The sequence below is a fragment of the Gigantopelta aegis genome, chromosome 11, assembly GCF_016097555.1.
Source record: "Gigantopelta aegis isolate Gae_Host chromosome 11, Gae_host_genome, whole genome shotgun sequence".
Lineage (NCBI taxonomy): Eukaryota > Metazoa > Mollusca > Gastropoda > Neomphalida > Peltospiridae > Gigantopelta > Gigantopelta aegis.
This window is the reverse complement of record NC_054709.1, coordinates 15,988,020-16,013,473: the sequence shown is the minus strand read 5'-3', so window position 1 is coordinate 16,013,473 and position 25,454 is coordinate 15,988,020. Positions and strand designations below refer to the sequence as shown.

The following is a 25,454-nucleotide window of genomic DNA, read 5'->3' as shown; positions in this document are numbered from 1 at the left end:
AAGACTCCATCATATGTGATCATGTGGGATAGAAAAAGTACACCCGAGGTGGTGAAAATTTTGACCCGAGACGAGGCTTGCCTCATGTGATGGAGTCTTTTTCTCTCATTCATTTGGTAAATAAACCATTAATTTACACGGAACAGACAAAGATGGCTGAACAAGTAACTGCTTCATTTTACCATTTTATCATAAATAAACTACACTATCGTATTTGCCTTGTTTGTTTCATGTGTTAAATAAAATCTAACATTACAAATTAACTAGATATCTTTTAAAATGAAGGTTTTAATAACAAAATATTAATTTAAAACTGTGTCTAATGACCTCATATCATCACCTCGCACTAATATGACGTCATATATGACCAACGACGTCATGTTAAACAAGTGTGCGTTGTATCCCATGTAAGATAGAAATTTCCTACATAGCTTTCTTTCATGGGATAGCTCTGTCCCATATACCTGAAGATGAGAGAAAAAGTTTTCCTATAGTACTAGTAGTCATGGTATTTTAACGGAAACTTTCACCTACATCTCAGTTTACAGTTACGTTTCTTCAGAACCAATTTAATATAGCAGGCATGGTCAAGATCACATCAGTACATTTCTCATCAATATTATCACACATTTTGTTGAAATAAATTTATAGTTATATACATATTTAACTTACTTCATGACTACTTGCATCAGCCAGCATAAAGATGTCTTTTGTACTGTAAATCTGTTATTATTCAGAATGAACAATATTTATTTTTTAACAAAATATCAATTAGTACAGCTTTTTTTTCTTCATCAAATTAAAATAAAATTCACCAAGTGTTTCCAATACATGTACAGTCACACTTCGATAGCTCGATCTTGAAGGGAATGAGAAAATAGTTCGAGTTTCAGGGAGTTCGAGTTTTCGAAATTAATATATAACAGTTCAAATTTGAAACTGCATTGCAACTGGTTGCAGCATTGCAGTTGGTTAATTTCGCTTAATATTGTAAGAAGCGTGCGCTTCGCTGCCTATCTCTGAACTCTTAAAAACTATGCATCTCCAGTTTTCCATCAAATTAAAATAAAATTCACCAAGTGTTTCCAATACATGTATTTGCAAATAGTGAATCTGACAATAGCTATAGCTAGCCCTGTAATGTATTTGAATGGTATTTGCTTTGAAATGTATATCCATGCATATTTAGGCCTACAATGTACAAAATACTCCAAGTTTCTGGCACATGTCAACCATCACAGTATTGATAATCACAATATTGTAATGTTTTATATCACAGACAAAAATATCTGGCTCGAACATAAACATTTTTGTTACCTACAGCAATTGTGAAATCTTTTTGCCGTAGACAAAATATTCACCAACAGCAATTTTGAGCCTGTCTATGGTAATTATAAGCTAGTAACTTTGGAAACAAATATAAAAACAAAAAATAGTCTCTTGAACTGACGGCAATAATTTTTATCCATCGGCAAAAATGTTTTTAAAATGTCATCGGTCAACTGCTACTGATGGTATTTCATATCACAACTACGGCAATAGCTGTCAGTGCCATCGTTAAGTTCGAGCCCTGAGAATTTGACAGCATGTTCAGCTTCTTCACACACGCAGACTTAATCGGGCCTTTTCCAGAATGTCTTTTCTTATTTTAGGATAGTTTGGGTGGCTTGATAAAACCTGGAGAAAAAAAAAAGACAGAAAAACTCTTTATATCCAAACTACTGAAAACAGATATATTTAAACAAAACATATGGCTATAAAATATATAAGTTTGGTTTGTTTAACAACATCACTAGAGCACATTGATTTATTAATCATCGGCTATTGGATGCCAAACATATGGTCATTTTGACACAGTGATAAAGAGGAAACCTGCAACATTTTTCAATTAGTAGCAAAGGATCTTTTATATGCACCATCCCACAGACAGGACTGCACATACCATGGCCTTTCATATACCAGTTGTGGTGCACTGGCTGGAACAAGGACTATAAAATATGTGCCCACATGTAAATATTTTAAAACTGACACATAGAATTCAGTTGTTAGACAAGCTGGTACAATACATATCATTACCGTAAATTACATCACCTGGTTCCTATAACGCACGTATGGGTTTGATTTCTTGATATTTGTAAGATATTTCTTTTAAACCATGTTGGACATTATTGTTTTATGAAGGATATATATTACCTGAAAATAACTGATGACACAAACTTTAAAAAAAAGTATTACGGTAAATAAATTAAGTTTTTCTTTAAATTTTATTTGGGTAATTAGACTCAATAAGATGTCCCCTAAAATATTACACACATCAAGAAAGTGTTACGTTGGGTGTTTTCTTACAATCTGAGGTTGAAAAATGTAGGTTCAAAATGACACATTTCACATTGGAAACTTGGATCAAAGAAAGAAATGTTTTATTTAACGACCCATTCAACACATTATATTTACAGTTATATGGCGTCAGACATATGGTCAAAGACCACACAGATATTGAGAGAGGAAACCCACTGTCGCCACTTCATGTGCTACTCTTTTCGATTAGCAGAAGGGATCTTTTATATGCACCCTCCTACAGAGTAGTACATACCACAGCCTTTGATATACCAGTCGTGGTGCACTGGCTGGAACGAGAAATAGCCCAATGGGCCCACCGACGGGGATTGATCGCGCATCAGGCAAGTGCTGTACCACTGAGCTATGTCCTGCCCCCAAACTTGGATCAGTGACAACTTATTCTGATTTTAAAGCTGGATGCACAAGAGTTAAGGACACATAAGCATATTTGGTGTTTATCATACAGTTGGCACCATATAGTCAATATCAATGTTTCCCTATAGCCGTATCTGTGTAGATTATTTAGTTGATGTCTGAGTATATGAATGACATTAGTTACCTACATGGTGACATATATCAACTGCATCCACAAATCTCTTTGCCTTCACGTAGTTAAAAGCCAGCTTATATCCTATTAAAAATGCATTAATATATAAATAATATTGGAAAGCTTAAAGTGGCAAGGGGAAAAACACAAATGGAGAAAACTTGAGGTGTTTTCTCTTTTATAGATACATCACCTGTCCTCATAACTAGTGCATATTCCCTATGGTTAGTAGACTGTCCGAACATCCCAACAGCCAATGGGATGGCCTAAATTCTTCTACTGCGCACCACTTCCTGTTCCTGCCACGTGACTGTAACTTCCTTCTTTTCCCTGAGCGAATCGCATGGAGAACTGGAAGCGGGGAGGTCAGGTGGGAATCATCCCATGAGGACAGGTGATGTAGATATAAAAGAGAAAACACCTCAAGTTTTCTCCATTTCTTTTCAACATCACCTGTCCTCATAACTAGTGCAGCATTCAACAGATGGTGGTGGGTTTTGTACTCCTAAGATGCACAAGTCTTCTCCACGCGGACCGGTAGGAATCTGACAGTGGAAGAATAAGGCCAGCCAGAGTTAGCCCATCCCCCAAGAGATGCATGGAACAAACCAATACCCGTGCTGTTAGTATTGACAGTGGGAAAGGTGGCATCCGTCAGTGATGTGGATGAACGAAGTCGTGAATTACGTAAAGGGTCACAAATTCGTCCTCGAACAAATGGGTTCTGAATGGTGGGTAAGCATCGCCACCGCGGATGCAGGTGTTACATAATCATCCAACCCATGATTGTATACTGAACGCAAACAATATGGTGGAAGCATCCATCAGAACATTAAACCAACAAAACCCCGATTTTTTCTTACTAGTAAAACAGTAGAGAAATTAGTTCAATTAGTAGGAAACAGGTTGTTAGTGTGCAGTGCATTAACTAACTAGTGTTATCCAGACAAAAAGTCCTGGCACCAACCAGTGCAAAACTTCGGAAAGGTGTCCAAAAAAACAATTTGTCAAGTCCATTCCTCACCTGTCAATTCATTGGACATCTCCAGGTGCAGTCCTGAATCTTGACAGACATCAGTGGTGACGAGGACGACCAGAATTCACCAGAGTTTGAGCTGCAACCACCGGACCCAGATGATGGAATTCCTCAACATCTTTGGTAGACACATCCCTCAGGTAGTAGTTTGCGAAGATACAATCGGTGGCCCAATAACACCCTGTTAACATGCTGGTAATCGGTGTATTACAATGCAGCGACATGGCGGCGGCTAAGGCATGCAGTTATGTGGATTAAGACGCCAGCGGTGGAGGTAAACCCTCTGCCTGGTAAGCATACAGAATCATGGACCTTATCCAAGTGGACACTGTGTTCTTAGTGATGTCTTTCAAATGTCTCTGGTTGCAAGAGAGGAACAACCGCTTTTGATCTTTGCGAAAAGTTTTAGTTCTCTCCAGGTACAGCTTAAGGGCTCGAACAGGACACAATGGAAGAAAGTGCTTTAACATCATAGGTGCGAGGAGATTGATCCGACAGCTGATTCTTAGCAACAAAGTTCATCAAAAGGCCAGTGAAACTGAAGAGTTGTCTTGATGAAAACGCACCATGTCGACATCCAAAGCATGTATCTCTGACACTCTTGCCACCATAGCAAACCCCAGCAGGAATGCCGTCTTCCTTGTCAAAACCTCTAAAGATGCCTCAGCAGCAGGCTCATAACGTGCTTTAGATAAGGCCCTCAGAACCAGAGATACAGCAGGAAGTCTGCTAGCCTCTCAACACGAATAGTCTGAGGTTTCAGTTTCTTACTGAGACACCATCGATGAAAACATAACCACCGGACATGCAGCAGCTGTGGATGCCCAATGAGCTTTCAAAATCGTCGATGTGGTCTGTGAAGAGAACCCCTTCTTCCTTAAACCCTCGGAGATAATGTCCATGCGTGTAGTTGGTAAAAGCTTGGATTTGGATAGTGCTATCTCGATGTGGGACGAAGCAAGAGGTGATCACAATCTGGTAGCGGTAGAGGGTTTGGTGCCGCCAGACGAAGGAGGTCTGGATATCAGAATCAGCTTGGCCAGTTTGGAGCGATGAGAAGTATCCGACAATGGAACTCCTGAAACTGCTGGAGGACTCTTGGTTGGCAGTAATACTGGTGGCGGGAACGCATACGCGTCCAGACTGTCCCAGCTAATGGCCAATGTGTCTCAATCCAGAACAGGTGACACGTACAATCTCAGCTGACAATTGAAGCGTGTCGCAAAAAGATCGACATTTGGTGTCCACAGTCTGTGACACACAACATGTTTGCCTTCACATTTGACACACCTGGTATGTGACGTGCTCTGAGTTGCAACGGGATTGCATCTGTCAGCTTGAACAGGCGATATGTGAGATCCAGTGGGCTGCTGGAATGAGTTCCGCCCTGACGATTGCTGTAGGCCGCTGCTGTCACATTGTCGGTAGCTACCATTAGAGTTGCATGGATCAAGTGCCGACGCCAACGACGTATCGCATTGAACACTGCCAGAAGCTCTAACACGTTGATGTGGTAACTTGCTTCGATGGAAGACCACAGCCCAAATGTTGTCTGACTGTTCAGATGTGCTCCCAAACCTTCTTGAGAGGCGTCCATGAACAAATGGTCGGTCGCTTGGAATGGCCTCAAAGAGACTAAGACATTTGATGGAATCAGCCACCATTGAAAACTGGGCCAAAGGTTGTCAGGAAGGCTGATCATCAGTCCAACGTGATGAACGGATTTGGGAAGACTTGTAAGCGATGTAACTGCAGGCGACCCCGTAGAGTCAAGTCTTGGGCTGAGTTCAAAAGACCCAGTAGGCTCTGCCATGCATGGGAAGTCACAGGTTCGGCCAGAACTTTGGATACCGCAGATTGAATCTTGGTCCATCGGTTGGCAGGAACCTGAAGGAGTCCCAGATCGGTCTGCAGCTGAATCCCAATGAACTGGAGATGCTGTGTTGGTAGCAATAGCGACTTGTCCTGGTTGACAATCCATCCGTGGCGGTTCAAGAACTGAAGTAAGTAGCTGACTTGTCCTGCTAACTTCGTCTTGCTCTGGCACTTTAAAAGACAGTCGTCCAGATATGGGTAAAATGATATACCCTGCTGATGGAGAACCCGGGACATCCGGACTGTTATTCTTGTGAACAGGCAAGGAGCTACCGAAATGCCAAATGGCAGAACCATCCACTCGTAGTGCACTCCCTGTAGCACGAACCTGAGATACTTGTGGTAGGCTGGATGGACAGGCATGTGGAGGTAGGCATCCTTGATGTCAAGTGATGCTAGCCAGTCGTTTGGTTGAATGACAGTTATCACATCGCGGACTGTGAACATCTTGAACTGCGGTGGAGGTTCGAGAAGATGTAAGTTGAAGTACGCCAGGATGTGGATCATTCTGAGGTTTGTAGAATCTTTCTTGGGAACCAGAAAGATTTCTAAGTAAAACCCCGGAGTGATGTGCTGCATAGGTATCTTCTGTACTGCTCCCTTGTCTAACAGTTTGTTGACTGTGTCTTGCAAGACCAGCAAGTGAGAATCCGAGTGGCAGGCTTCCCTTGGAGATCTGGTCAAAGGTGGTGGGGAAGATAATTATTGCAGCCGATAACCATGTCGTAATATCCCTGTTACAAACACGTCATCGCAGAGGTGTTCCCAATTTCTCCTAATACCTCTGCAGTCAACCTCCGACAGTGGATGTTTCAACCAGTGTTGGACACATCGGAAGTTTGAGTTGAAAGTCGTTGTTCAAGGTAAAGTCGAGGGGTGCGCAAAGGTTGTGATAATCTAAGGAGTCCTGGGTGTGATGGCTGGCATCAAAGTCGGAGAGGCTTCCCTTGGGATCGATTCCCCGATCTGGCAGACTTTCTAGGTGGAGGTTGTCCCTGAAAGGCTGCCGTTTAAAAGGCGTGTTCTTCCATTTTTTCAACGAAGCTGACAGTGTTTTCACGGTTGCAGTTGATTGCTGTGCCGTTTCATTATCTGTCACCACATCAGCAAACAGTTTAGGCGACGACCACGGTTGAGACAACAGTTTCTTTTTATATTATGAGCATCATCTAATGTGGACTGCTTTAAACAAGATGTCTGCCGCTGGTGTGTTAAGATGGTGGAAGTAGATGTGATCATCGACATCATAACTGCAACCATCTTAGCTGACTGTTGAAGGAGAGCATAACCCTTACCATCCTTCACTTGCAAAGCTATGGCAGCTAAAAACACATCTAGATACGACAAGACGTAAAGCAACTGCCGCTGAGTAGTATCGATAGCTGTCACAGTCCGTTCCGGAATTTCCACCATCGAGGGAGGCTTGCTAAGTCGAGATGCGTCAAAATCCAAGTCAGGAACCCGATCCTTGAAAGGCATGTTAAAGACAGGATAGGAATAACTATGCCACGGAGGTAATGCCAACGGTGAAGCCGTCTCCACAAAAAATGCATCTAACTCTGAGTTGACCCTGGCGATCATCATGCCCACAGCGAGTGATTTAATAACGACATCCTCTGGGGCTACATCGGTCGCAATCATGGGTATTGGTCCCTTCCGGGCAGGCGGTAGTAGTTCATAGACGATGGATAAGCAATCTTTCATAGTCATACTATCAGCAGCATCCGTATCGTCCACCACCAAGACATGTGACTCATCGTCCGGAAAGTCCCGTAAGAGCCGAGCACACGCATGTCGATCACCCATACTGGAAGGCCGTGGAGACCGCGAACGGCCAGAACAGGAACCGGAACCGGAAGCTGTCCGTGAAGCATGATTCTCGATATTCCTAGACCGATCCCGGCGACTGGAACGACCCGTCACTGTAGCACGGACCATCGCTGATACTGGCGTAGCGACTGGTACTATCACATCAGCCGAACCCGAAGACACTGGTCCCAGTGAGGAAACCGTAGCCGCTGGACCTGGAACCGATGAACTAGTAGCTAGATGCAATAGTTTCCTGGACCATGCTCGGTAACAGCGATTTCAACACCTCAGCGACAGACTCCAGGATGGATACAGCCGGAGGAGTAGCAGCCGAGACAGTCTCCACCTTCTTTGCCTGCTGGGCAATCACCTTCAAGTAGTTGTCAAACTCCACAGAACCTAGAGGCAGACATAGAAGGCAACGCAATTCCACATCGCAAGGCGGGCGACATCCAGGGCAAACATCATGCAGGTCTCCACCCACCAAAAACTTCCTGCACTTAGAGCAGAAACGTATAACCCTTGTAGAACTCGTATCAGACATTCTCAATCAAACTGTAATGAGAAAGCAAACACATAAAATTGTACAATTCCAGTAAACAAGAAGCCGCCATTTTAAAAATGGCAACTGACAACTTGAACCGGCACATGTGAAAAAAATAAAATTTCACATAACACTTTAAATAAAGTGATTACAACCAAAATAATGGTATAGTAAAAAGGTAACAACATTATAGAATGTGTCACAACAATAAATCGAAACATAAACCATAGTAATTAAAACAGATGGCTCAGATTACGACAGAGCGAAAATAAGAACATCCGAACCATAGAAGCAAAGGAAAAAGAAGGAAGTTACAGTCATGTGACCGGAACAGGAAGGGGTACACAGTAGAAGAATTTAGGCCATCCCATTGGCTGTTGGGATGTTCGGACCAGTCTACTAACCGTAAGGAATATGCACTAGTTATGAGGACAGGTGATGTTGAAAAGAAATAATATGGATAATGTGGATAATAAATATCTATCTTTTTCTCTCTCTATACATACATACATACATACATACATATATATATATATATATATATATATACACACACACACACACACACACACACACACACACACACACACACACAATGTGAATAATTTCATTATAATCATAATATAAGGTCAAGATGGAATTATAAATTAAATGTCCGACACCATATAACTGTAATAAAAATGTGTCGAGTGAGTTGTTAACTAAAACATTTCTTCTTCTTCTTTCTTTTTAATTTCATAATCATATGCAACGTCACTAATATGGATAATGTGGATAATAAAGATCTCTCTTTTTCTCTCTCTATACATACATACATATATACATATGCGACGTGTTTTCACTTTTTCATAAAATTCAATCACGTCATTAAGCAATTGTTTAGAATATTTTTATAATAACGACATAATAATATAAAATTCAACTACTTCATCAAGCAATTATTTGTAATTATTTTTTCCATAATGACCACACGATAATGTTCTTGCTTGACCTTGACATAGCTGCTCTTGCCAAAGCACGACAGAATGATAACGAAAAAGCTAAACAAAATTGGTTCTAGTGTGATCCAAGTTCACTTTTCCATAAAATTGAATCCACTTCATCAAACAATTGTTTATAATTAAGTTTTCCATAATGACCACCCGATGATGTTCTTGCTTGACCTGAAATTAGCTGCTCTTGCCAAAGCAGGACAGGATGATGAGGAAAAGTAAGACAACGTCCATGTACAGCTGGAGAGCTCCGGAGATGTACTCCTCGGGAGACAGTTCAATCTTCCGGCCTCCCACAATCATCTGGGTGTCGTACACCAGAAACTGTCAACAGAGAAAAACAACCATTCTGAGAGTAATGCTAATGCTAGTCTCAGACTACCAACTGTCAACAGAGAAAAACAACCATTCTGAGAGTAATGCTAATGTTAGTGTCAGACTACCAACTGTCAACAGAGAAAAAAAATATATTCTGTGAGTAATGCTAATGCTAGTGTCAGACTACCTACTGTCAACAGAGAAAACTCCTTGCAATGAGACCAACAACGGCTAAGACTCAATAAGAATCAACACAAAAAAACCCAACATGTTTATGTAACATTATCTAAATTTGATGGAAAAAATGTGGACCTTTGCGTACATGCTTGAATAAGGCCACCACACCCATCAAACTTTGTCGCTTGAAGTTTGGGTTACATCTAGTATGGGTAATAATGTCAGTAGTAGGGGTGTATAGTAGGTGGTTACAAGTGCCTCTTAACAATGCCAGAAGTAACTACTGAACACTCCCCGAAGTAGTCAAAACTAAGCGCACAGCTAAAAGCTGATGGGGAATGGCAGGTGTGTGGCATGAATAGCCACAAAAGACAAGCACATGTCACGGTTAGAGAGACAAGGACTGAGATGTGGAGTTGGAGAGTAAAAGAAGTTAAAAGATAGGAGGAGTTGCCAGATCAGGAAGAAATGAGATGGAATTCAAAGGAGAGAAAGGATAGGGGGCAGTGGGATAAAATTTTTTTAATAATAATCAAATAGTAAGGGTATTAATAACCAGGAACTCACCAGACCGAAAAGAAGGGCTGCTAGTCCACCATACACTGCATCAAGAATCTTAAAAAACAAAAGAAATCAATAATGATACAAAAAGTTAAAAGTTTTGTTTTGTTTAACAACACCACTAGAGCACATTGATTTATTTATCATCAGCTGTTGGATGTCAAACATTTGGTAATTTTGACATCTAGTCTTAAGAGAGGAAACCCGCTAAAATGTTTCCATTAGTAGCAAGGGATCTTTTATAGGCACCATCCCACAGACAGGATAGCACATACCACAGCCTTTTATATACTAATCATGGTGCGCTGGCTGCAACGAGAAATAGACCCCATCGACAGGGATCGATCCTAGACTGACCGTGCATCAAGCGTGCACTTTACAACTGGGCTATGTCCTGCCTATAATAATATAAATGAAATACAGTGAAACTCCTAAAAACCAGACCCTCTGTAAACTGGACATGATTCACATTCCCTTTTTAAAGACGCACGCCCTAGTTCCATCCAGCGAAAATTAATTATAATTTGGTTAATCTACAAACATGTAACACACTTGGATCACGTTTTAATCAAATGGAGTGAAAAAGCAGGTTTTATATCGATAAATACCATGGGAATCCCCATGTCCCAATTGCTTGAAATAATTTTGAAAGTTAGTATTCTGATGTCACCGGTAGACGTCGCTTGAAGCACAACAATGCCTATGTCACGACAAATTTCACAGAGTGCGCACAGACTTGGGGTGCGTTCCTTTCACCTCTCCTGGACATGTTCCAACTGTTCTGTCCTGGTTGTATCCCCTCTCCAGATATCATAAGACTTAGCAAAATTATTGGTTTTAAGGGTTTGTAACGTTTTGTACTGAGACACTTACTTGTCTGAACTTTATTGATACTGAAAATGTTCACGAACTGTTAAGAAAAATCTCACAAATGAACAACAAGCAAACGACAACAAATCGGATGTTGATTGCGCGAACCGTACACGAGAAAACAAACCGAACCAAAATGATAACGGTCACGTGGTATACCAACGTCTGTGATGTTTACACAGGAAGATTCCCTCTAAAAATAGATTGGACCTCGCTTGCTTAACGTTTTTTTCTCGAGTGCACGCGGCTTTTTAAGAAATACAAAAAATGCATTTCGTGGTTTTACAAACATCAGGATTACCAGGATTACCAAAAAGCATTTCAGGTGAATGGAAATGTGTATTCTAAATAATAAAATGTAAGTAAAGTGCAATTTTATTTGTGAAAAAAATGGGTTTAATAGCGAAAAACAACGCCGTAATGGTTAACAACTAGCCGTAACTAGGGCGTGTCCCTTTAAAGATCAGGGCAGAACAGAACCCCTCTAAACCAGATACCCTCTTTAAAGCAGATTTTTTTTTACTGAGTTCTGTGGGCGCTACTTATTTCTCTTTCTTTATATATTTATAAAATAATTTAAAATGTCTTTGTCTTTGTAATATAAATATGTCTTACCTATAAAAAACATAGCACAAACATAACAAAATAAAGATATATTAGTTTTAAAATAATCCAGAACATTTTAAACTATGGTTATTTGTAACTTCAACATTTGGCCAATAGAAAGAGAGGAAACCCATTGCCGCCATATATATATATATATATATTTATCTAATAATATCTTAATTTTTCAGTGCAATCAAAGTATGTGATATTTTTCAGATCACATACTTTAAGAATTTGATAACTTTGCAAATTAGATGTAAATTAGTCGAGGTCTCGGCACTAGGTTTATTGACATTTAAGCAAACGTAATTGGGTGACACTCCATGACTGACGTCTGCATTCATAGTCATCAAATAAAAACATTTCAATGGCAATTTGACACTGAAAGCTGTCCAGCGTTCAGAAAACAAAAAACGTTAGGCATAACTTTATTTTGATGTAAGGACATCCAAAATGACGTCATTCGAGTTTGACGTCATTTCCAGTCAAAAATACACCGCGCCACATATTCTTACATCATTTGAATATCTAGTAATAGCGGACTGGAATTAAAGTTGCGTGTACAGTTTACAAAAACATGTTGTATTAAGCTTGAGCTTATATGATAAAGAGATTATTACCCTCGTGTATTTCGGTATCGTCAATATCATATATTAGGAATAAAAATAATGTATTATACTCGCCAGAGGCTCGCATAATACAATTTTTATTCCTAATATATGATATTGACGATACCGAAAAACACTCTGGTAATAACCTATATATATATATATATATATATATATATATATGTGTAAGTATTCCGAGTTCTAGTCTGTGACCATATGGTACCCCATATGCATTTTTGGGTACAATCTTAGTAATATTCATGAAATACTGTCAAAATCACTTGTTACCAATTTTTCTGGGACCCCTAGCTAAGAGCAGCTATTTTGGATTTTAAAATGGCCGGCACATATAACATACTGAACCACTATTTTGATATGATAGTCTTTTTATTTATCTTTTTTATTACAATTCGCACGTGTCTCGCATATTTAAATATAATGATGATGATGATTATATATTGTCGCCATACTGAATTACAAAATGGCTGCCATTTACAAGAAAAATGGCCGCTTTAGTCATATGAAAATAGTTTATACAAGTACAAGGATTAAATTACACAGCTGTGTTTAATGTGTTTGTGTTTTTAAGAACTTTGTGTGTGTGTGTGTGTGTATGTGTGTGTGTGTGGACAAGAAGGACAAGAGCCTGCTCCCACACAGCCGATTGACAATGAGCTCTCATGATATGTTGCATCCATGCTCCAGATGTTGGTGGTAGCAATTTGACTCCTTTGTCAATGGACTGTTGCTTGAATAAGGTCCATCTAAGCTTGTGCGGTTCTGTGATGTTGACACGCTTCTTACAGAGAATGATGCACAGATGTGACATGCATCCCTTTATGGTATCATTACAAGGCTCAATTCCAATTCCGAGGCCAGATATCGCAGTTACAATACTCATATGTCTGCTTTCAAGAATGCTTCCAGGCAGGATTGCTTTGATTTACCTCTAATGTGAGTACGTGCCATTTACACAAAGCTCTTGCTCTATTTTCTTGCATTATATATTGGTTGCAGCATAACAAGTTGACGTTGATCACCAGTGCCCATCAACATTGCTACTTTTTTGCCAAGAATAGGAACACGCCTTAAGGCAGCAAGCAACACACCTGTGTCTTGACTGTATTTTTTATATGAATGGTATACCCAGCCCTTGCTGCTTCTACAGCATGCAAAATCATCAATTATCAATCATCTTCTTGTGAACTTTCACCAGGAATGATGTCACCAGGTCTATTTGACATTACACTCTTACGGGTTGCAGTAATGACGAATCCTTGGATTTCATCTACAAGCTTCTGTGCTAGGTAAAGGGTGAGAGAATCCTGTTGTAGTGCTTGCAAGAAATGATTTTGCATCTTTAATTTTGATAGTGTCGTATACTTGGTATCCAATCACTGGTACCGTACTGCCTCTACACCGTTCTTGTGTTGTTCCCTTCTATGATTCCTCAATGGAATAATTATCAAAGACCACACAGGTAACATGGTAGGTACGAGCTTTAACATTTATAAGTTGAACATAGTCATTGCTGAGGGCATTGCAGTTCTCAAAAGATACAGCCATCAACTCTTACACAACAGCCATACAATCAACTATAAGACACTTATTAGAAGTTGTACCATGATCACATTCGTATGTCGGATAATAGGGTGAGTCCAGTATTGAAGTTTTGTTTGGAAGGTTCTCGAGAACTGTGATCACTTTAATCTTATCTAATGTTGGATGAACACAGCCAGCCAAATGGTGTCATTAGTGTACGGTTGGTAGTTGAAAACTCATACTTCCCATTTACCTCTTCCATGTTCACTTCACGAGATGAGCGTGCAACAATAAGCAATATGGACATGAAACCCGTGGTTTCTCGAAGAGTTAGAACTTCAGACTTTGCTTGCAGTTTAATTTATTTTGTTGAGAAGTTCCATAACAGGGGCTTACACTTTGTCTCAGAGGTTGCCATCTCCACATACCCGTTCTTCGACAAATATCTTCATCGCTGAGGATCCTCGTGTTTCTGTGGCAAGGATGCTTTCATCTATATGTTTGGGAAGTATCTCCTTAGTCATATGCTTGAACAGTTGGTTTTCTTGTGATGTGAAGATTTTCCATGGTTTTAGTACATGACAAAGGTTTTTAATAGCCCGTTCTTGTCTCAGTAACACAGAAGAATTAAGGCACTGGTGTGCAGATCTATTCATGCTTGGCATCCCAACCATAGTTTCAGTCTCACTGGCAATTCATGCCAATTCAGCAGCACACATGCGGAATTTAAGAAGCGTAGCAGGAGATTGTGTGATGTCATTGATGGCACCATGACCCTTCAGGGTTTTATTACCCTGCTCCTGGGCTTGGTCGATCCCAAGACGTGTGAATGGAAGTATGTTAGAACTATTCACTGTGAACTCTTGCGAAAGAGACCGTTGCTATATTTCAGGATCCACTGTCTGGAGTTGGAACATTCGTGCAATATATTCGGGGATATTTTTTGTATAGTCAAGTCTATCACATGAAAAGAAATATATAAACAATTTCTCAAGAGATGACAGAAGTAGATACCAGTCGCCCTGGCGTGTGGCACATTGGAATTGCAGTAGGGTCATCGCTTGCCGCATGTACATGTGTGCCCATTGAAACATGGGTTCTGCAGAGTGTCTGGCATCAAAGTCAGCCAGCTGTTGGTTAAGATTGAGAGACTTCCTATGTAACAAGCAATGCTTTGTGTGCTTCATTAATACCTTGTTTGGATCCACATGAAGTTGACAATAACTCAACACTATCCTCTAGCTGTGTGCGTACTGCAGGTTTTTCTGACAAGAATGCTTCTAACAAAAGATCGAACAGTGCTTGGAGTGTTACCTCGTGGGCTTTTATAGCTCTGCTGTAGTGATTCATCATTGCCATTGATAATTTGGTTTACAATAACAGAACTATACAAATCTGCTTCGACCCAAGCACCGTCTAAGCCACTGCATTCTATGGTCCTTCCTAAGCATCTCAGAGCACAGTGATGTGTGATAAGCTCCTGGGCATAAAACTAACTTATCTTTGTAATGGGAGTCTAGATGCGTCAACTTTAAAACTCGCTTGTACAGATCCATATCAAATGTTACCACAAGTTTTTTGTCACCACCTGAAACTAATATAGTAGACTTGTACCTTTTTTTAAAATTATAAACATGATCTATTTTACTTTTAAAAGTAAGTTTATAGAGGGTCTAGAAGTCGAGATATATCAGAAAATATATCTAAATGGTGGCCATTTTGAAATACAAAATGGCGGCCATTAGGATGATGGGGAAAATTGGTAACAAGTGGTTTTTAATTCAGTGGTGTTATAATAGTTCCTCCTGAAAGTTACTAAGATTGTACCCGAAATTGCATATGAGCCTCAATTTTGCTACACAAGGCAACAGACTTCAGTGAAAAACAGCGAAGTGTGATTCTTATTTGTTGGTTTATATCTTTGAAGATGATAGCCGTAGCCGTATTCCAATGTAAATGAACAATGAATGATAATGTGTAAGTAACAAAACATGTATTTGTAATTATCGTTAACTGGTTATTTTCATTGGACTTTTAACACGTTTTGTTTAGAAGTTAGAACCAAGTACAAGTATAACCGACCTATCACTTTGTATGCCAACAAGTAAGCCAACTACGCTTGATGTTATATTTCCTGTCATCACCAATTAATAAAATGATGTGGTTTTTGTTTGTTTGTTTGTTTGCCTATTTCAAGTCAAATCAGATATAAGGAAAAAAAATAGCGTGTAAAAATCGCGATATGCAAAACTGTACTGCGGTTCGTATCGAGCTGATCAATTATCGCGGTATACCTGTTTATCGTTGCAGCACTAGTGCCTTGCGATGGGGCACCGATTGGGATGGGACAATAATTGGGATGAAACACTGATTGATGTGGGGAAAAAACACAAGTCCATAGAGGTAGATTGATCCTGCAACCTACACATGTATCACACCTCAAGCAAAGATTTTACAATCATACGTACCGCGTTGTACCCAGCCGTGTGGTAGACAATCAGAGACGACCAGCCGAAAAAGAAGAGGACCATCACTAGAACGAAGAGAAGTCCACTGCACATCGTGAAATCAATCTGAAATAACCAGGTGTACACAGTTACAGGATATTATGTTGTGAAGTCAATCTGAAATAACCAGGTGCACACAGTTACAGGATATTATGTCGGTAAGTCAATCTGAAATAACTAGGTGTACACAGTTACAGTTATTTTGTTGTGAAGTCAATCTGAAATAACCAGGTGCACACAGTTACAGGATATTATGTCGTGAAGTCAATCTGAAATAACCAGGTGCACACAGTTACAGGATATTATGTCGTGAAGTCAATCTGAAATAACCAGGTGCACACAGTTACAGGATATTATGTCGTGAAGTCAATCTGAAATAACTAGGTGTACACAGTTACAGGATATTATGTCGTGAAGTCAATCTGAAATAACCAGGTGTACACAGTTACAGGATATTATGTCGGTAAGTCAATCTGAAATAACTAGGTGTACACAGTTACAGTTATTTTGTTGTGAAGTCAATCTGAAATAACCAGGTGCACACAGTTACAGGATATTATGTCGTGAAGTCAATCTGAAATAACCAGGTGCACACAGTTACAGGATATTATGTCGTGAAGTCAATCTGAAATAACTAGGTGTACACAGTTACAGGATATTATGTCGTGAAGTCAATCTGAAATAACCAGGTGTACAGTTAGTTATTTTGTTGTGAAGTCAATCTGAAATAACAGGTGTACAGTTACAATTATTTTGTTGTGAAGACAATCTGAAATAACCAGGTGTAGTTAGTTATTTTGTTGTGAAACTCAATCTGAAATAACCAGGTATACAGTTACAATTATTTTGTTGTGAAGACAATCTGAAATAACCACGTGTACACAGTTACAGTTATTCTGTTGTGAAATCAATATGAAATAACCAGGTGTACACAGTTACAGTTATTTTGTTGTGAAGTCAATCTGAAATAACCACGTGTATACAGTTACAGTTATTTTGTCGTGAAGTCAATCTGAAATAACAGGTGTATAGTTACAGTTATTTTGTCGTGAAGACAATCTGAAATAAACAGGTGTACAGTTACAGTTATTTTGTGGTGAAGTCAATCTGAAATTACCAGGTGTACAGTTACAGTTATTTTGTCGTGAAGTCAATCTGAAATAACCAGGTGTACAGTTACAGTTATTTTGTCGTGAAGTCAATCTGAAATAACAGGTGTATAGTTACAGTTATTTTGTCGTGAAGACAATCTGAAATAAACAGGTGTACAGTTACAGTTATTTTGTCGTGAAGACAATCTGAAATAACCAGGTGTACAGTTACAGTTATTTTGTCATGAAGACAATCTGAAATAACCAGGTGTACAGTTACAGTTATTTTGTCGTGAAGTCAATCTGAAATAACCAGGTGTACAGTTACAGTTATTTTGTTGTGAAGACAATCTGAAATAACCAGGTGTACAGTTACAGGATATTATGTTGTGAAGACAATCTGAAATAACCAGGTGTACACAGTTACAGTTATTTTGTTGTGAAGACAATCTGAAATAACCAGGTGTACAGTTACAGGATATTATGTCGTGAAGACAATCTGAAATAAACACGTGTACACAGTTACAGTTATTTTGTTGTGAAGTCAATCTGAAATAACCAGGTGTACACAGTTAGTTATTTTGTTATAAATTGTAAACTGATGGCGAGTGTTAATTATATTCTTTTTCCGGGATCAAATGAAAATAACACCCGGAAAGCTTATGATGTCATTAGAAAGTGACGTCATTAGCAACTGGAACAGGCCAATTTGATGGTTCAAGGGTCTATAGTTAGATTGTAGCCACGTATTTTTTCAAGAAATACCAAATATACAGTTAGTTCTTTAGAAAAACAATTCAGTTTACAATGGACATAACCATATGGAGTTTTTAGATTTGTGGGTGTTATTGTCTATTTGATGCCCACAGATCTTTCATTTTTAACCTCAAGCTAATGCCTTCAGTCAAAAATGAGATTTGCGGGATCAAATAGACAATAACACTTGCAAATCTAAAACCTCCATATGGTTATCTCCTAAGTCAATCTGAAATAACCTGGTGTACACAAGTACAGTTATTTTTTGTTTCGTTAAAATTTTAGTTTCACACACTGTGAAGTCAACGAAATAACCAGGTAGTAACTGTTATTTTGTTTTGTTACGAAGCAGGGGTGGGAATTGGCGAACTGTAAAAAAGAGTAAATCTAGAGGGGTGCCGAAAATTCTTGAAATCCTAGGTTAAAATCTGTGTCCTCTGACACATTTTGGAGGAAAGGACGATTAAAATGCGACGAAAGGAAATGTTCCATGAGAGGAAAACAGTTGATCCGATGAGAATTCTCACCCCTGATGAAGTCAATCTGAAATAACCAGCCCCAAGTTAAGCCAGCAAACATTTCGCTAACGTTCGCAAACTATTTGATTGGTTCTCGATGTAATTTGGTTTCGTGTGTAAAAATCAGCCTAGCGAATGTTAGCGACAAGCGGTTGGTGGCTGAACTCACATCAGAGCTGGTGCTTATAAAACTTTTAGACTCCAGACTCGATCTCTAATGACGTCACACGCATACAATTTGTATGGCGTTGTCATGACATTACTGTCTCAGACTCTATTAAAGTCTCGAGTCTCAGACCAGCGCCAGGGTCCCGTTCCACAAAGTGATCTTAGCCCTAAGATCACCATAAGTGTATAGCTACCTATGCACTAAGGTGATTTTAGTGCTAAGATCGCTTCGTGGAACGGGGCCCTGGTCTACATACATGTAGTAGCAGTTATTTTCTGTTTTGTTCAAATCTCAGCTAAGAGTCCAGTACACATTGTGAAGTCAATCTGAAGTAACAATGTTTACATGGTAACAGGTTATTTTTTTTCAACCAGGACTCGAAATTAAAGGGTCTGTCCTGAGTTTGCTGCAATTGTAAAATAATTACAACAGCCTTATTAACAACTTAAATAACATGTTAAATACATTTTATTGTTTAGAATATCAGTGTTATCCAGGTCATCCAGAGGTTCTAGAATCCAGTGGACTGAGGCCACTGGTTTTTAGAGTCGGGCCACTAAAACACTACTTTGTGTGAGCCCGATGGCAAGTGAAAAACAAAAACCCTAACCCTACAATTGTATGAAAAGAAATATCTACAAGTCATGTCTTTTGAATTGCTTTCACATTCAACATTTCACTAACAAAGAGTAATGTTTCAAGAAAGTGTTGTTGGTTTTTTTTTTTTTTCTTCTTCTTTCACTTTGTTTCTATTTCTAGTACTCTTCTTCCTAGTCTCCTGAATATTTCCCCTTCAATTATGTAAGGCTTTTGCATTGCATATATCCCGTTTTACAGTATCATGTTAAGCCTATCTGTTTCATCTTAATATTGAATACTATGTATGTGTACATACGGCTCGCGCCGTTTGTGTTCCCTTTCGTCTATCTTCGGCTTCATCCCTGTTACTCCACACGTCCGTGTCTGTCTTTCTGTCTGTCTCCCCCTCCTCTCTCTCTCTCTCTCTCTCTCATACACGCACATGCATATGTATACACATATTGTTTAATAAGTGCTTTATATACGAGTGTATAGCTTTAATTATGTATCGTTTATGTATATACAATAATACCATATACAGCAATGATTCAAGGCCCCAACCTTGACCTTGCTTATGTTTCTGGGGACAATAAAAAAAAGAAGAAAAAAAAGAAAAAAAGAAGAGTAATGTTTTACACATCCTTGACATCAATATACCTACCCATGTAATTTTCTTCAAGTAAGTGTAAACACAAAACGTACCTTGTATTTTGCTGCCAGTTAAAATTGGGCATGTTTATTTTTAATCATGTCCAGTAAATTTTCAAATTCACTGGTCCCATGGCATGTGATTTTTTTGTTTTTTAATCTAGAACCCCTGGATCATCAGACATTTAAAAGTCCAGAATTCCAAATAATCCTGAAATGTTCATCTCTATAGACAAAATAGTTAATGCTGTAAAACTTACTTTGGTCTGAATGGCAAACAAGGAGATGGAGAGACAAACAAGGGCCGTAACTCCAGCTGCAACCAGCACACTATTCGTCGTGTAGAAACTGGAACAACAACATTTACACGCTATTTTACGTTATATAAATATCAGAATCAAGGTTACGGTTTAATTTGTTTAACGACACTACTATCTTTATTCATATAGAATAAAAAGAAAGGAAGAAATGTTTTATTTAATGTTGCACTCAAAACATTTTAAATATGGTTATTTGGCATCCATTATATAGTTAAAAGTTTGTTTTGTTTTTTGTTTTTTTCTCCCACTACCCCATTTCCTTTTTCTCCTTTTGAATTCCATCTCATTTCTTCCCGATCTGGCAACTCCTCCTATCTTTCAACTTCTTTCGCTGTCCACCTCCACATCCCAGTCCTTGTCTCTCCAACCGCGACAGGTGCTTGTCTCTTGTGGCTATCTGTGCCACACACCTGCCATTCCCCATCAGCTTTTAGCTGTGGGCTTAGTCTGACCACTTCGGTGAGTGTTCAGTAGTTACTTCTGGCACTGTTAAGAGGTGCTTGTAACCACCTACTATGCACCCCTACTACCGGCGGTCGTTAGTGCCGTGGGTCAGACCAGCTTTATTAGCGGCAGAGGACGAGGATGCACCCGTGGAGGAAGTTGAGACATGTAGGCGATGGTGTGGACAGCTCAGAAGACAGAGTCGGAGGAAACTGATAGAAAGGGTCGAAACAGATTGAAATCGTGGGAGAAATTGGAAAGTTTTTTATATTAAGATAATGAGAATGATAGGCAGAGGGTGATAGATGAGAAAGATGAATGAATGTGTGAGCCAGCTTTGACGGGATTTGAACCACTGTCGTCAGCTTGATTGTCCAGCAGCTTATCCACTAGACCACGGAGCTCACTGTATATAGTTAAAAGTTTGTTTTGTTTAACAACACCACTAGAGCACATTGATTTATTAATCATCTGCTATTGAATGTCAACTATTCAGTAATTTTTGACATGTAGTCTTAGAGAGAAAATCCACTACAATTTTCAATTAGTAGCAAGGAATCGTTTATATGCACCATCCCACAGACACAGGGCTTCTAGATTGTGGTAGCCACACTCCCATGGCTAGTAATATTCAGTGTTGGGCTAGTAAATAACTACTATTGCCATGCCCGACGGCTAGTGAATTTTTTGGGTCAACTGTTGGAGTTAAGTGTATTTTGTAAATATGAATATCCTGCCCACACCCAACCATCCCCCCATTGTTAGTCTTTCTAAGCTCTATCTATCTCCCTCTTCAGGTAACATATTTGATTATTCCTAGTATTTAGTAAAATTGTATTAACCTTAAGTAAAGTAGGGCTAGTGAATTTTTAATCGTGGCTAGTAAATTTCTAAAATCATTGATCCCATGGCTAGTGGATTTTATAAAAATTCTAGAAGCCCTGAGACAGGATAGTATATAGCACAGCCTTTGATACACCAGTCATGGAGCACTGGCTGGAAGGAAGGAAGGAAATGTTTTATTTAACAATGCACTCAACACATTTTATTTATGATGTCAGACCACACAGATAATGAGAGAGGAAACCCACTGTCGCCACTTCATGGGCTACTCTGTTTTCGATTAGCAACAGAGGATCCTTTATATGCACCATCCCATAGACAGGATAACACATACCATGGCCTTTGATGTGCACTGGCTGGAAAGAGAAATAAAACAATGGGTCCACTCTTGGCGATCGATCCTAGACGGACCGCGCATCAAGCAAACGCTTTACCACTGGGCTACGTCCTCCCCAATCTAACTAAAATTAGCTCCCACAATTTACATGTGGATCTAACAGCAGCCCGTTGGAGCTCATGTCCAGTTGACCAATCAAAACCTTACTTGCAAAATCATGCCTGTGATTTGAAAAGAATTTCAAAACATTCAGGATTATGCCGATGGTATACGACATGATTCAGGTGAATTACGAAGTATGCCGGAAACTAATTGCAATATAAAATTTTATAGTTTAGTTTCAAGATGAAAAAAAACCGTGATGGTATAGCCATAAAATATGTTTATACTAGTACACAATCCAGAGTTTAATACTGCACCTTTCCCCCTGACCAACAAGTTCGCTTATTGCATAAATAGTCTCGCCCGATATAGTCCACACAATGCTGTTAGATCTACTAGTAGACCAGTAGAGCTAATTTTAATCAGATTGCGTCCCGCCCTACCATTATATGGAGTAGGACAAAAAAAGCCCATGCACTTTCATCCTCAGGCTCCTGGCCTGATACCAGTTCCTAGGCGCCTGTTTAATTCCTTTTAATTTTAATATAGGGGAAAGGGTTAAGAAATAAATTACAATAGGTTAGTTATGATTACTTACCTGGCAATGTTCCCAGTCACGAAGGAGAAGGCAAGAGTCTAGAATTAAAATTAAACAAAACTGTAGTCATGTTACTAAATGAGTTCCCATTAAAAACCAAGTTTAACCGTCTACTGAACAAACAAAACTGTAGTCATGTTACTAAACGAGTTCCCATTAAAAACCAAGTTTAACCGTCTAATGAACAAACAAAACTGTAGTCATGTTACTAAAGGAGTTCCCATTAAAAACCAAGTTTAACAGTCTAATGAACAAACAAAACTGTAGTCATGTTACTAAACGAGTTCCCATTAAAATCCAAGTTTAACCGTCTAATGAACAAACAAAACTGTAGTCATGTTACTAAATGAGTTCCCATTAAAATCCAAGTTTAACCATCTAATGAACTAACAAACCGTAATATATGATGTTCACTGTGCTTGAACTAACAAAACGTAATATGATGTTCACTGTGCTTGAACGAACAAGACGTAATATGATGTTCACTGTGCTTGAACGAACAAAACGTAATATGATGTTCACTGTGCTTGAACTAACAAAACGTAATATGATGTTCACTGTGCTTGAACTAACAAAACGTAATATGTTCACTGTGCTTGAACGAACAAAACGTAATATGATGTTCACTGTGCTTGAACGAACAAAACGTAATATGATGTTCACTGTGCTTGAACGAACAAAACGTAATATCATGTTCACCGTGCTTGAACGAACAAAACGTAATATATGATGTTCACTGTGCTTGAACTAAGAAAACGTAATATATGATGTTCACCGTGCTTGAACTAAGAAAACGTAATATATGATGTTCACCGTGCTTGAACTAAGAAAACGTAATATATGATGTTCACCGTGCTTGAACAAACAAGACGTAATATGATGTTCACTGTGCTTGAACGAACAAGACGTAATATGGTGTTCACTGTGTTTGAACGAACAAGACGTAATATGATGTTCACTGTGCTTGAACGAACAAGACGTAATATGATGTTCACTGTGCTTGAACGAACAAAACGTAATATGATGTTCACTGTGCTTGAACGAACAAAACGTAATATGATGTTCACTGTGCTTGAACGAACAAAACGTAATATGATGTTCACCGTGCTTGAACGAACAAAACGTAATATGATGTTCACTGCTTGAACTAACAAAACTAATAGTAAACTATAAGGTCAATATTTATGATATAACTTAAAAACAAATCCAGTGCGTAAAATAAACTGTCACTTTTACTTACAAAAACTGCAAGGCAGATGTAATTTCCAGGCGTCTTTCGGCTTTAAAACAAAAAACAAATATTTAAATAAATTAATTCTCTTTGGCAGACTCTAAAACCATCTACAACAATCTTAAACATTGCTCTATTTGCTAAAATGTTTACTCTGAATATCGAGTCCATGTTAAAACATTAAGCTGTTTCACCTATCTTAAGAAAAACATATATCACTTGTTCTCTGATTTTGTCCATCTAGTTATTTCTTACCAACTGAGACTTGACTTAAATGCTATTTATGTGTCTACATGTAGATCTTTTGAAGGTTCAGATACATCCATCCTAAACTAAATCTCTTGCAAGGCTAGCAGGTGGTTAGGTTTGGGACAGAAGACTTAGGCTTAAACTTAAGCTGTAGTTACATGTCTATATCATTTCAAGGTTCAGGCAAGTCCATCATCGCAAACCAAATCTCTGGCAAGGCCAGTGGCTGGACTTGGGACCAACTAAGAAAGGTAGATGATAAAGTACATGTATACTTAGAGCCCAAAGGTCATCCTAGATTGACAACGCATCAAGCGAGTGCTTTACCACTGGGCTACATCCCGTCCTGCACCGTCAACAAACTGGCGGGCAAGAAGATATCGTATTTTCAACGAACTGACACTAAAATGTGTACATGTACATATCCTCCAAAAACACCAACAATACATGTAGCTCCCTGGTGGAGAAAATTTAACACAGAAACTCCACTGTAAAATTTTCATCTGAACAAAATTAATTACGAAATATGAACATTATGGTCTCCTACAAAATCTAACCCTAAAATTAAACCAGAATTTACTGTGTGTGTGTGTATGTGTGTGTGTGTATATATATATAGTAGAGATCTGACTGTGTATGTGTGTGTATATATATATATAGTAGAGATCTGACTGTGTATGTGTGTGTATATATATATAGTAGAGATCTGACTGTGTATGTGTGTGTATATATATATAGTAGAGATCTGACTGTGTATGTGTGTGTATATATATATAGTAGAGATCTGACTGTGTATGTGTGTGTATATATATATAGTAGAGATCTGACTGTGTATGTGTGTGTATATATATATAGTAGAGATCTGACTGTGTATGTATGTGTATATATATATAGTAGAGATCTGACTGTGTATGTATGTGTATATATATATAGTAGAGATCTGACTGTGTATGTATGTGTATATATATATATATAGTAGAGATCTGACTGTGTATGTATGTGTATATATATATAGTAGAGATCTGACTGTGTATGTATGTGTATATATATATAGTAGAGATCTGACTGTGTATGTATGTGTATATATATATAGTAGAGATCTGACTGTGTATGTATGTGTATATATATATATAGTAGAGATCTGACTGTGTATGTATGTGTGTATATATATATATATATACACACATACATACACAGTCAGATCTCGTTGCAACGACCATGTTTATCCCTCGGTCAC

General features: G+C 38.7%; 1 protein-coding gene across 5 annotated transcripts in view; it reads right to left on the bottom strand.

Moving 5' to 3' along the window:
* Positions 1-339: 339 nt before the first annotated feature.
* The window catches only part of LOC121385174 (protein lifeguard 2-like), a 43,700-nt gene continuing 18,585 nt past the window's right edge, over positions 340-25,454 (bottom strand). For 2 of the 5 annotated variants that reach the window (XM_041515731.1, XM_041515735.1), the window contains 7 exons: positions 23,978-24,017; positions 22,738-22,775; positions 20,354-20,441; positions 16,294-16,398; positions 10,206-10,253; positions 9,315-9,467; positions 340-1,677 (listed from right to left, as the gene is read on the bottom strand). In XM_041515731.1, coding sequence (XP_041371665.1) covers positions 9,321-9,467; positions 10,206-10,253; positions 16,294-16,398; positions 20,354-20,441; positions 22,738-22,775; positions 23,978-24,017 — 466 coding nt within the window. In that variant the 3' untranslated portion in view covers positions 340-1,677; positions 9,315-9,320. Of the gene's footprint in view, positions 1,678-2,596; positions 2,972-8,860; positions 9,468-10,205; positions 10,254-16,293; positions 16,399-20,353; positions 20,442-22,737; positions 22,776-23,977; positions 24,018-25,454 lie in introns of those variants that run through there. The other 3 variants (XR_005959499.1, XM_041515733.1, XM_041515734.1) reach the window with 3 other exon arrangements.